The sequence below is a fragment of the Antrostomus carolinensis genome, unplaced genomic scaffold (assembly GCF_000700745.2).
Source record: "Antrostomus carolinensis isolate BGI_N321 unplaced genomic scaffold, ASM70074v2 scaffold30995, whole genome shotgun sequence".
Lineage (NCBI taxonomy): Eukaryota > Metazoa > Chordata > Aves > Caprimulgiformes > Caprimulgidae > Antrostomus > Antrostomus carolinensis.
Window position 1 is genome coordinate 6,891 of NW_010317960.1, and position 13,326 is coordinate 20,216.

The following is a 13,326-nucleotide window of genomic DNA, read 5'->3' on the forward strand; positions in this document are numbered from 1 at the left end:
CAGGTGACCCTTTACTCATAGAAGAACCTGGCTTTGCATACTGACCCCTCCAAGCAGGCAGCTAACGAACACCTCTGACTCTTCCCTCTCTTGTCCTTGCTCTCATGGCCAGCTTCTCTCCTGCTGGGTGAAGGAAGGGCCACTGACAGTCTTCACCCTTCTCGACTGGATGGGCAAAAGCTCTGCCGTGATCAGGTGTATCTGAAGCCCTTCCTCCGTGCGTGCAAGGCCAGCGTTGGCTATCGCATCTCTGCTGCTATCTGATGCCCGTGGCTTTTCAGTGATAATCAGATCTAAATTGGTCCCTAAGAGGAAAAAGTAAATGTTGCTCGTGCCTGTGCCCATCATCTCCAGTCCTCATGCAGCAATTTACATTTACACTTTTCCAAAGGTCCCAGGCTGGACAGACTTAACATCCTGCCCCTGCTTAGCAGCAATCTGGCCTGCTTCGGCCCTGCTTTGGGAAGCCATCAGTGAGAACAGAAGGGTAGAGTGGGGTGGGGAAATTTGTTGTCACTTTAATATCTGTTTTCCTGGTTTTGTTTGTCTTTGTGTTTGTTTTTTTTTTTGTTTTGTTTTTAAAAACGAGTTCTTATATATTTGGTCCATAGGTCTTCTGTGGTCCCGAATTGTATCACCCTTAATGATCAGCTTGGTTATTCCTTCCTATACAACATTCACCAAATTTACAGCAATGGAAAGAAAAGGAAACAAAATGAAACATTTCTCTCTCTCTCTTTTTTTTCTTTTTTTTTTTTTTTACAAAGAAAAAAAAATTCAATTTGGCTTTGACTATGCCAACTACCTAGATCGATGGAAAGTCCTTAAGTGTGGGCAAAATGCCATGGCCAGGCAGGTGAGAGGGAGAGCGTGAACTCAGGGTTAATAAATGTACCCAACCCATTGTCTCTGGCCACAGCAGGAGTCAGGTCGCAGAGGTCAGGCTTGCCTCTGAGAAGAGTGCTCCCAGAGGAGCTGGATACTTGGAGAGCCCTCCCTTTCTTTCCCGTCTCCTTCACAGCTCAAGTTGGTACGAGGTGGAATGGAATTGGGAAGGAGCAGGATCCGGGTACAGGTAGATCCCTGGAAGGCTGGTGGTGTTTTCTCCAGTGGTACCAAGTTGCTGGAGTGGGTTGTTGGCACAGTCGGACTCTTCAGTAAGCTTGGCCTGTCTCTACTGGTAGGAGGCCCAGAACGGCTGAATGTTCTCCCAGCTTCATCCTACGCTGTGTAGACAGACTCACGTTCTTGGCCAAATAATCGACAGCGGCTGAAGAGGAGGGGGGGGAAAAAAACAAAAGGAGGGTGAGAAAACAGGACAAGGTTAGCACTTAGTGGAAATGAGGCTTTCAGCATCAAAGGATGTGTAACCAACAGACTCTCACAAAGAGAGGCCCAACGCGGTGGTTGTCACAGACACAAGGGTGCTGCTGTGCTCCTAGGAGAGTGCAAACGGATGATGGTCCTGTCTCAAACACCTGACAGGACAGACGCTGCTGGGGTGTGCAGAGTGTGCTCTGCATGTGCTGCTGCAGTTCTTTGAATCTCTCCATGCACCTACTGGGAAAGTTAAAATCCTACTTCTGCCATGGAAAATGGTGTTTCCAAGGAGCTGCCTGAAGATGAGCCTGAGCAGAAAGCCAGTGGGATAAGCCTTCTAGCCTCACCTCCCTCTGTCATCTCCTGGTGGCAAAGCCAGCCTCTGCACTCAGTGATGCTGGTGGAAATGATTCCAGAGATTTCAGTGGAAGCTCACCAAGTCTGGACAAGGCTTGAATGTGACTCATCTGCTGCACGCTGACTCATCTCTGCGAGTTCTGCTGCCTGCCTTCATCCTTCCTTCCTAAGGGAAACCGCTTTGCTTATCTCCATCTGGGTGAGAAACGCAGCCACAACTCCTGAGGCGATGAGTGAACCTGGATCCCAGCTCCCCTGACTGTCCCATGGTCTGAGGGGGAAGAGGATCGGGGCAGGATGGTGACATTGCTCATTAGCTGAGCTTCAGTCAAAGTCTCTCCCTTTCACTAGCTTTAATGTCTCAAATTAGATTAATAAGGAGCTGGCAGGAGACGTACAATCGGTGCCAATGAGTAAACAAATTTCAGCCATCAACGTCTTGTCAGACGCCTGCCCCAGAGGAGGTCCCTTCCAGACACAAATTCTTATTAGACTTGGCATATCTATTAGAATTCCTTTCACGCTTCTGCGTTCCATCACCAGCATCATTAACACAGCTCCGGCCTTTGGGAACCACAAGGACCACATTAATCTGGCATCTCTGCTCCTCACCGGCTGGGACAGCGCAGGCAGGCTGGCGCGCTGCAAGCGAGCGGGCTCGGCACAGGGTGAGTGATCCGGGGCCGGAGTGAGGCCTACTGGGGAGCACACGGCTTCTGCAGGCAGCAGAGGCTGAAAGGAGCTGAGTTAAGCAAGTGGAGCTGGCTGGCTGGCTGGCTGGCTCTCCTCGGGGACTGGGATCCTGGAGTAGCTCGACTGGAGCACTGGGCTCTGTCATGTCGCGTTACGGTGCCTCTCGCTTCAAGGGGGGGGTACAAGGGATCAGATCCCAAGCTACGTATCTCATCCAGAGCATATCAGCTTGGTCCCTGGATATTTCAGGGAACCACATGAAATAATGACTTTTAGAGGCTGTAGGTAAAGGGGACATTCACTCCTTGGTCATTTCAGGGAACCACACTAAATAATGACTTTGAGAGGCTGCAGGTAAAGGGGACATTCACTCCTCGGACATGCTGCGCCTGTGTGTGTGTGTGGCTGTGCCTCTGTGTCTGCTGTCACCTGTGCTCTGGGCGATTTCAGATGGGTGCTGGGGAAAGGAGGGAGGGGAACAGTCAGGGCTGGTTGTCCTGCTCTGGGCAGCACCCAGTCAAATGGAAATTTGGTGGCAATACCATCCTTCTAAAAAAGACAGGCTAAACTCCCAGTACTGCTTTTTGTGCCAGTGGGAAATGTTCAAAGGCACCAGGGTAGCCCAGGTCAGAAGTCAAAGATACAGTTTGTTGGTTTAATACAGCAGAAACCAAAACAAAACCAGAAAGTTACCAAAAGTACTCTGGGTGTTTATTTGCTTATGTGAGAGAGAAAGCCTGTCTGGTTTTGTGTTTCTAAAACAGAAAGTAAGGAGGAGAGAAGTGGGGAGAGAGAGAGATTCACTGCAGGTCAGGTCCAAAGCCCATCACAGCTACAGAGCTCTTGGTAATGTCCCCTGTTATACAGCGCCTGTCCCCACCCTAACAACCCCCCATTTTCATTATATCAATGTTCACTAAAAAGAGTTTTGATATCTTTTTTGCTGCATCATAGAAGGAAGAAACATATGATTTGAGCTGAACATCAATAAATAATGACCTTCTGGAGGTCACCTCACACCAATCAGCATTTAAATGGCATTTGAAAAGAAGCAGGGAAAGAATTAAAAAGCGAGAGGAATTATAAGTATCTGCTAAATATAACATGCACTGAGAAAGACAAGAAAAAATATTGTTATATCAAGGTCAACTTCATGTAAGTGATTGCTCTAACAGGACTAATTACCAATGAAAACTGTTTCCTTGCTGGAGATTATTATAAATGGGGATCATTATAAGAAAGGTTTATGGTGAAGTGAACTTACACATTGCTGGTACAGAGCTGTAAATACCAATATCTATACACATAGGAGCAGAATTTGCTGCTTAACATAAAGTAAGACTTGCCATCATGCTGGGTGTGACTCCAGCTCCCAGCTCCAGGAAGCAGTGGCACTGTGGATGGTGCAGAATGGTTTCTCACCTACCTTCCTTGTCCCAGCAGGAAGAACACCTTCATGACGAGCTACCTGCATGTCTTTAGGCAGGGGACACCTCTGGACTAACACTGTCGACCACACAAGACTTGCTGCTGGGCACAGAACCATCAGCAGCCTCGATTCTCATGATTCTTAACAGGAAAACATTCCTTCTTTGATCTGAGTCCACCGGGCTCTAAACTGGACTTGTAAATTTAAATGAGTGTCCAGCAGAAAAGAGAGACACATGTGACAGAAATCAGAAAAAGGGGGGGCAAATAAAATATAAATTGGGCTGCACGAGCAGCATAAGGAGAGGCTCAAGTAAAAATTCCTGCAGCAAACCAAGACAAACCCTTCTTTCTCTTTCCTTCTCCTTTGCTGGTCTCTCTCTCTCTCTCTCAGAAAACCTCGTCCTCCTTATTTTATTTTTTACACACATGGGTGTGACTAACGTCTTGCCCAAGGGAATCTTTATTGGAAATACATGGTATTGGAATTTGTTTAAGATTTTTATCAATAGCACGTGTGTCCAGCCTCACATCCAGAAGCGAGGGGAAGGTCAAGGGGTCACAGATCAAACTCCCGAAAAACAAAAAAAGGAGGGGTGGGGGGAAGCTGCTATTGATCCCGTCTGCCGCCACAGCCGGTTTCCATTTAGCTGGAGAAGTTAAAGACATTAAAGGGCTGTGACGGAGAGAGAGGGGAATAAAAAGCCACAGCCAAATGGAAGGAAAGGTCACTGAGGACAAGCTATGGGCAAGCAAGAGCGCTCCAGGAGGAAGAGGATGCACCTTTAACCCTCCGCGGATCACTCTCTCCCAACACCACACTTATTATTAGTTTAACACCGGCAGGTGAGCCCTTTGCCAGGCTTGCTGGTGTTTTTGTGACCCAACCATTCTGGAGGAGAAACAGACCCTCCCAGGGTCCCTCTGCCTTTTGGGTCTGAGGTTTAGGTTCAGGATTACAATTCCAGTCTTTCACAGAACCACAGCCCAGTTGACAGGCATTAGCTGAACGTGTTTTGTAGCCAAAGCCCTGAGCACAGACCCAGCCCCTACCTTACAGAGGGCAGGGGAGGAAGCGACATGTACAGCTCTGCAGCACTAAGAAAGGGCATTAAAACCCCAGTTGTCCTTTGGCTGAGCAGGGTGAACATGTTGTAGGGCTTTTGGAGAAGCAAGGATTGGAGAGGGGGAAGGAGAGAGGTCTGGAAGTCTGGAAGTTGTCCTTTTCTAATAAATTTTTTTACCTAAAATATTTCAATTGGGACTTTTGAACTGAACCACAAGGGTGTTGGGGAGGTTGATGGAGAACTCTCCATCTGTGTCTGGTGAGTAGATTCCCTTTTTCTCTCTAGATGGACAGATTTCCATGGGAATCCCTTCCAACACAATATCCATACCTTCTAAGGTTCCCTCCCTCTCTTCTCCTGTTCCCTATGCAGAGGGAATACAATCAGTGCACTTACTTTGTCCGTACTGTCCATACTGGTAGCCAGCCACTGGGTCCACACTGTAACTGGTGGTGCTGTAGGTGGGAGGACAGTAGGACTGGGAAGTCGGGAGGCTGTCCACGGACTTGATGGAGTCACTCCTCTGGCTGCAGCTGGCAGAGATGGAGTTGGTGGTATCCAAGCCACCGTGAAGCGGAGAGATGGAGAAGTCAGCCTGGGGTTGTGGAGGAACCCCACTGGGGTTGCTCAGGATGCTCATCACCTGGAGAAACACAGGAGACAACACATCAGTGTCTGGAGGAGAAAGGCTACGTGTGCAGCTGCCTTCATGCACAGCAGGGAGAAACAATCTACACAGAGTGGTTCTCTAGCAGGATTATATACAATAAAGATACAGGTTTGGCCAGGCTGGAGAATATTGATATATTCTTGCTTCCACCAGATATCAACAGAGCCCACAGTTGGCTCCCCTGTCTCTAATGATTTATTTGAAAGACCTTAACAGGGAAAACTGAGAAGTTCCTTCACAGTACAACTCAATCTTTGGTCTTTCTTTGCTGACCTGCCAACGTTAGCTGTGCTGTTCAGGATGAACACTGGAAGAAGGAATAAACCCAGAACAAAGCTGCTCAACAAGCACTGCCATGAACTAGCAGCCCTCCCTTCCTACCTACAGTCCTTGCAGAAGAGCAGACACCTGAGACAAGGAGCAAAAATACATATTTCCAAAAAGGGACACTGAAGAGAGTCCCTTTCTTTGGAGGTCTGAGTGGGGCTTGGTTTGCAAAGATCCTTAACCAAATCAGACATAAAACCTTTCAGGCTTTGCTGCAAATTCAACTTTAGGGACTGCAATGTTCAAGTTCCCTTTACCCTCAAATGTTAAAGGAGAACAGGTCCTGCTTCAGCTCATTTCAGTGTAGTGCTTGGCTTGAAAATGTAATTAAATTTGCACACAAGCGATCTTCCTGCTTTAGAGACCTGAAACAGATGAACTATTTCTTTTTTTTTTTTTCCCTTCTTTTGCAGTAAAAATGCCAGATTTGTTCCTGAGGGTGAGTTTGGGGTAAGCCAGCGCCTCCAGGCCTTCACACAAGGACCCTGCTCCTGCTCCTGCTTTAATGCAATTGCCTCCTGCAATCAGCAAAATTACCCCCAGGCTGCCAAGTGAAAAGTGTAAAGAGTTTGCAGAAGCGAGGCCGTGGCGAGGGAAGGAAGGGAACTCCTGATGCCTCTTGGTTGATCTCCACAGTTGCTGTGTTTGTGGTGGGGAAAGGCAGGGGGGGAGAGGGGACAGGCAGTCACCTCAGGGGGCCAGGCCAGCACTCAGATGCCGAGCAGTTGAAAATCTCCGAATTTAGCATAACCTTATTGACATCAATTAAAGTGGCAAATTGGAAATATTTGGAGCCTGGCAAGTGGTAAAATGAGCCCTTTATCCCCCACCAGCGGCCTGGTGAGCTATTGTGCAGAGGATACATTCTCTGGAAGGACACAAGAGGGGTTGTATAGTGCCGAGTCTCCCCTTCCTGCTCAGCCCGACACCTTCTCCATCCCCTCCTCCCTCACCTTCCTGCCCGAGCTGGGGCTTAGGCTGAATGACCAGCTACTCTCTGGCCTTTGCTCTCTAAAGCTTCTCCTCCCCCCGGAAGGACTCAGGAGTCCTGCAAAGACGCTTTCCCTTGATGTGATGCCACCTCCCGACTCAGCCAGTCTGAGATCCTTCCCAGGCATTTGTCTGGGAGGGAAATTTGGGAGCAGGGGTGGCTGGACCCCCATGGAGGGGGAGGTGGAGGGGAGGTACTGGGGAGGGGGTTAGTTAAAAAGCCTGGAAAATCAATCTAAGCCCGACCACTGGGTTTGTCTGCAGTGCGGTATGGAGACACGGGAATGAGCTTTGAAGGAGCTCAGTGAAAAGCTCAGCACAGCGCTCAGACCTCTCTTCCTTTACCCTCTCCTCTCCTCCTTCAGGGTTTGCAGCTTGTGCTGAGCTTAGAATTTGCTACTGGTCCCCAAAAGTTAAACCTAGCTTAGCTACCTCTGCACAGCAGGACAGACAGCGCTCCAGACAGATCCTAAATTACCTCCAGCTCTCCAGAGCCTCCAGGCACAGCTTCTTCATCACAGTGATGAAGCCTCGAGGTATCTTGGTGAAGTTGTTTCACCATAAGGCTGTGCAAAACCTGCCCGTGGAACTCCCTGCCCCATCACAGCCCAAAGACAGGGGGATGAAGAAAGGAAATTGCACTGAAATACGCAAGACAGAGTGGATTAATGTGAGAAGAGGGCTGTGGTGTTTTTCTGCGTGGATGTAACGTAAACCTCCCTGCCTGGAGGCTCACGCGGTGGGGAAATCATGGGAGCGCAGCCTGAAGGTAGGTTTGCCAGCTGCAAAGTTATTTGTAACCTTCCACTAAGCTGGGTCAGGAACTTTGATCTGGCTCAGACACCAATCCTCATTCTCTGCCCCTCGATCCCGCCGGCTGCGAGCAGAGCTCATAGCTTCAGCATCACCTTAGCTGTCGGTGTCACACCCTGCACCTCTGTGCCCTGACAGATATCCAGGACACTCACACATACAGCAGCCACCAGACGTTGTTGAATTTTATTCGCAAGCAGAATCAGATGTTTAAAACAATAAACATCCTTCTTGCATGTGCAAAAAGACAGACAGATGAATTATGAGTTATTTTTGGAAAGCTCCAGCTCAGGCAGAGCAAAGCCAGGCTGTTTGTCCTCTCCCTCCCTGAGCTGTCCAGGTCTGGCAGTGCTGCCTGACTGCGGACGTGCTGCCTGCTCCACCAAGCCCTGCAGGTGCAAAAAAGAAATGAAAGGCAAAATAAAATGAAGGGCAACTGGAATCATTCACAGACCAGAGAGTTTTCTAGTGCTCTCCCTCCTGGCCATCTCCCCAAAAGAGTCAGCTGCTTTATATTACTCAGAGAAAATAAAAGGCTCTTAAAGCAAGCAGAAGTCATATTAACACTTCCGTGAAGGCCCTTTTAAAAAGAAAAGGGGATGTAAAGCAACGTTGGTAAATGAAACCCAGATTCACACTCTTCAAATTCAGAGGAGTTGAGACCGGAGAAGACACTTGCACAAATCCTACTGAAGACAGTAATTGGCTTTAATCAGTCAGAATCAGGACTGATTTCTAATCCCAGCTCTGCTACTGACTCACAAGGGCTTGTGCAAGTCACTTAAGCCAGGACTCGATTCAACTAACCTTAGCCACGTGAAGTTAAGTTTCTAGTCTCTGCTAATCCTCTAGAATCCCTCTACAGAGAGAGTGACACTTCTGAAGGACAATTCAGCCCATCCTAAGACCCCTTTCTGAAAAAGACAGGCTGAATTTCCCCCTGGAAATCCATGGTGAAACATAAGGAACCCAGTATTTCATCACCATGATGCCAGAGCAGTGAATGGATACGTAACTGTATGGAGGCTGGAGAGGGGAGATGCTGGAAGGTGGCTACAAGACCCATGTTCCTGCTCTGACAGAGGCTCTGGGGCACAACTCAGCCAGAAGCCCCAAAGATCTCCATTCCCTCTTCAGCAACACTGACCATGGGAAGTGTTGGCCTTTTGCAGCCACGCTGACAGCAATTTGGGGCTGAGCTCCCCTGAGAAGGTTTATCAGAGGATGGCATCTGAACTTCCCCACCCCAGGACACGAAGGTGGTAGAAATAACAAGAGTGAACCGGAGATTTCGCTTCCCTCTTTGCTGTGCAGCCACCCAGCACGGATAACCCTGCACGAGCCCTCCAGCCCCAGCAGGCCTGTGTTATCTGCCTTCTTGTTTCAGCTGGATAAACTCATTTTCCAGGCAACTTTTGAACTTAGGAAAGTCTGGGGCATCTGGAGAAATCCCTTCCTCAAGAATGTAAAGTCCTTTTACCTTTTTTTTTTTTTTTTTGACCTTGCTTTCTTATAATTTATTACTTCTTGGTGCATTATCATCACTAACTAAAAATCAATACCCACTTCACATCTGTAAGGTTTTATCTGGAGGGAAATCTGCTGCCTGTCCATCACACTGATTGACAGCCTTCCCTTTCCCCTCCCTCTCATCACTTGTCTCTCTCCTTTTCCTCCTCTCCTTTTCCTTTGCTGCTGTCCCAAATCAGTCACAGGCGTGGCGTGGGCTCACACTTTGGGCTAAGTCAATAAAAACCACGGTGCCAGGAGCCTTTGGCCTTGTTTCCATCCTTTCCAGAGGTCACTGGTCATGGGGAAGAGGGGGTTGGGGGTCTTGATGTGTTGGGGAGACCAAGGTTAATGCACAAAGACCCTCCTGGATGAAAGAACCAGCCCCCCTCCCTTGCCTCCTGCTGCTGCCTCCCTCCCCACCCTCATCCCCGCTGTTCCCCCCCCCGGGACGTTTCATCACTCTCTCCCATACTTTAAAAGAAGGGGAGTTAAAAAAATGTAATTAATTCCCTCCATTTCTGAGCTGGCCCTCAGGGCCTCTGGCCGTGGAAACTGTAGCAGGGGAAATGTGCACCCTTTATGATAAACGAAGGCGGCTTTGGAAAGGGAAGTGCAATTAGGGCTCACAATCTGTGCAATCAGGCCTTCAGATTTTAGGGTTGGGGGGGGGGACAGTTTGAGTGTGTTGTGGGGAACAAGAGGAGCATGAGGGGCAGACAAGTGATAGGGAGAGATATCGCTTCGATAGAGATGGGTGTGAGGGCATCAGGGAGGGTAGCAGGTACTTGTCCCCGCAGACCTGGCTGCTGCACCTCACAGGTCTCTGCTGTCAAGAGAGACCATATATTTCTTTAGGGGACATAGTGGCCAGGTTACACATCCTCAGAGTCTCTACACTCCCTGCCCTGCATTATCAGTTTGCTGTAGGCTTGCTAAGATAGAATCATAGAATCATAGAATGGTTTGGGTTGGAAGGGACCTTAAAGCTCATCCAGTCCCAACCCCCCTGCCAGCAGCAGGGACACCTTCCACTAGACCAGGTTGCTCAAAGCCTCATCCAGCCTGGCCGAGAACACTTCCAGGGAGGAGCAGCCACAGCTTCTCTGACCAACCTGTTCCAGTGTCTGACCACCCTCACAGTGAAGAACTTCTTCCTAATATCTCATCTAAACCTCCCCTCTTTCAGCTTAAACCCATTTCCCCTTGTTTTGTCATTAACTGCCCTTATGAAAAGTCCCTCCCCAGCTTTCTTGTAGCCCCTTCAGGTACTGGGAGGCCGCTATAAGATCTCCCTGGAGCCTTCTCCTGGGGATACCCCACTGATAGAGACATCAGGCCCTGGACACAACAGGCTTTATATCTACAGTCAATGATGCTACGCTGGCCCATGACTGGGAAGACACCGAGGTGTTGTAAAGAGATCAAACCCAAGCAGATAAAATGATGGGGAGGCAGGAACCTGCAAACAGCATTTTCCAGAGTGACCCCTGATTCTGTGGTGTCTCCATTTCTGGGTATTCGATTTGACACAGTGCAAAGCATCCAAAATCAGAAGCTGCCTTAGAAAAATGCTGTCGTTTAGAAACTGCTGAGCCTGGCTGAGTTCTGAATAAAGGGAAGACGTAATGATCTGCGACTGGCTGAAGGGTGTTAACTCTATAAAGAAGCTGCTGGGTGGTCCCAAAGGAATGTAAACTGGATACCAGGCAGAAACTGGAAAGGGAAAAGCAGAGGAAGGGTCTCCTGGCAGTGAGTAGCACTCCCGAGGCTGTGGTGCTGCTCTCCTAGGAATGGGTACAAATCCCCTCTCCTTGGGCAAGGCTGGAAATGTGATCAGTGGGAATATTTGACATCAGGCAAAAAGCACCAGGAAATTCTCTGTTGTGAAGAGTGTTTGTGGGCTGAAATCTCCCTTTGTTTCAGCTTCGGTGGTGTCAATATTTACAACGCTTCTGAGGGAAGGGAAAGTCTGACAGGAGCCTGATGGCTGTGCTGGGAAACATTCTGCATCGTACAAATTTCCTAACGACATGGACCAAGCTCACAACTCACTCCAAGTTCCTCCATGAGGGTTTGGTCTCTCTGCTGTTTGTGGTTGATTCAGCCTCTGCTCTGGGTAGCTCATGCTCTGTCCTCCAACACTTCTTAACTACTTGGTGGGGACCCAGCTTAATCTTTTCCATCTTTATTTTGCAGCCTGTTCAGCTAATCTTTTCCTTTTCTCTTGCAGATGCAACCCTTCCTCATATTAATGCTTTTTGATCTCTGTGGATTCATTTTCACTTGGTGGGAAGAGGAAGAGTCGATTATTCTATACATACATTAAATGGAAACAAAATGAAGAGGTGACTGGAGGACTACAGAAAGCCGAAGAAAGAGTTGGGAGGAGATAAATACAGTTTCCCCAAAGATCTTCACTTGAAAGGAGGATAAATATATGCAAATATGCCCCTAGGTAGGACTAAAATTACTTATGTAGCAATCACTAACACTGCACTCACAAAACCAAGCAATTAATTTTGAATATTTTTTTAAATCACCAGACCCAGCTGACTTGTATCCCAATATGCCAAACCAATCCAATAAGTACACCCATTAAATTTGATTTTGTAATCAGGCCAAGGATCCGGACAGTGATTCACAATCCTTTCGCTTACAAAATGTCTGATCTGGGTAATTGCAGTCAGTCCCTTCCATCTAATGTCACTTCCAACTGAATTTTGGAGCCTGGGGAGCAAACTTCACCTGAGCCTTCTTTAAGGGTAACTTCACTGACTTCAAGCACAGTTCTGATTCACACTGGTATCAACGAGTTGGTGACTTAACTCTCTGCTTCTACTTTGTTGTGGGTTACAGTGTAAGAAACCTGATGCTCCACTGCCCCAGCTTTACCTCACCTAGCCAGGTATTTATAATCCATCCATCAGCATGTTACTAGTGCTATAAAGAACAGGGTTACAAATATGAGGTAACACCATTTCACAAGTCCTTCCTTCTGTGGAAGGACTCCAGGGCTGACGTGGCTGCTGCTGTAGAGCACTGATGTCTCATTTTTGTAACCTTCCCCACTGGAAAATAGGTGGAGGCCAGTGAAATGCCTTTCCCAAGGCCACACAAAGTGTGTCAGAAGCAGAGCTGGGAACAGACGCAATGTGCCCGAATCCTTTCTGGTGTGTATGGGACAGATCACGCCAGATCCCTTCAGAGTGGTCAGAAAGGGTTACTGTGGGCCTGTGCTTGAGCAGTGGTACAGTTTGGCAGTGAACAATAAACCCAGAAACATCATCAATGCCTTTCAGTGACTTAAAACATCTGAAGGATGTTTCAGTACCGTAGGGGAGTGGTCTAGGACATAGCAGGTGAAATGGAGATGAGCATTTGTGTCCTAAAATGACCCTGTTCACTTGACGGATGACAAACTGCCACACAGTCATTCATGATGGAGAGGGCTTGGGGAGATGCTGGGGATGAGATGGAGCTGGGGATGCAATGGTGAGCTGCAGCAAAGCAGACCAATGCAGGCTGCACAAGGGGAGGATTAATAAAAAAAGGCGATTGGGAAGTTATTACCTGATTGTTCAAGGCTATGGTGAGGTTCCACCTGGAGCACTGCATCTTGTTTTGGGCACCCTGCTTCTGTAGAGATGTACAAATTATGGAGAAGGTCTAAAGAACACTTTCTAAGCTATACAAAAGAATGGGAAGGTCTTAGCTATAATGGTAAGATAAATTGCTTAAATCTGGATGGTTTGGGAAAGAGAAGTGGGCTATTCTTGCAGTGGAAATAATGGAAGGAAATCAGAAGCACCACGGGGTTATACATCCAATAAGGGCTTTGAGAAATCCTGTGGCAGAAGTAATTTGGAGGGGAATGGGGGAAGGCATCAACTGTGAGTGGGAATTACATTAAAAGCTGCTTGATCTAGAAACACACTATCCCTGGCATTAGGGCACCAAACTCTACTACCACTTAGATAAAAGCAGATGGCAAATTTTGTAGTAGTCTGGGTAACCAGAGAGGAAACAAAAAAGAGTGCCGTGCTAGTGTGGGCTGTTTAAGGTCCAGGAAGGTCCTAGTTCTAGAGGCATCAGCTTCACTAATAAGCCAAATGAAGAGACATGGACTCACCCCTTCCAGAAATGGGAGAG

The 13,326-nt window shown here is 48.0% G+C and overlaps 1 protein-coding gene across 1 annotated transcript; it reads right to left on the reverse strand.

The window, feature by feature from the left end:
• Positions 1-763: 763 nt before the first annotated feature.
• LOC104525559 (paired box protein Pax-7-like) lies at positions 764-12,816 on the reverse strand. Its single transcript, XM_010168749.1, has 3 exons — positions 12,748-12,816; positions 5,262-5,508; positions 764-1,270 (listed from the first exon to the last, which is right to left on the reverse strand). Exons 1-3 carry the CDS (start codon positions 12,790-12,792, stop codon positions 1,155-1,157), a joined length of 408 nt encoding a protein of 135 aa, XP_010167051.1. The 5' UTR covers positions 12,793-12,816; the 3' UTR covers positions 764-1,154.
• Positions 12,817-13,326: the final 510 nt, after the last annotated feature.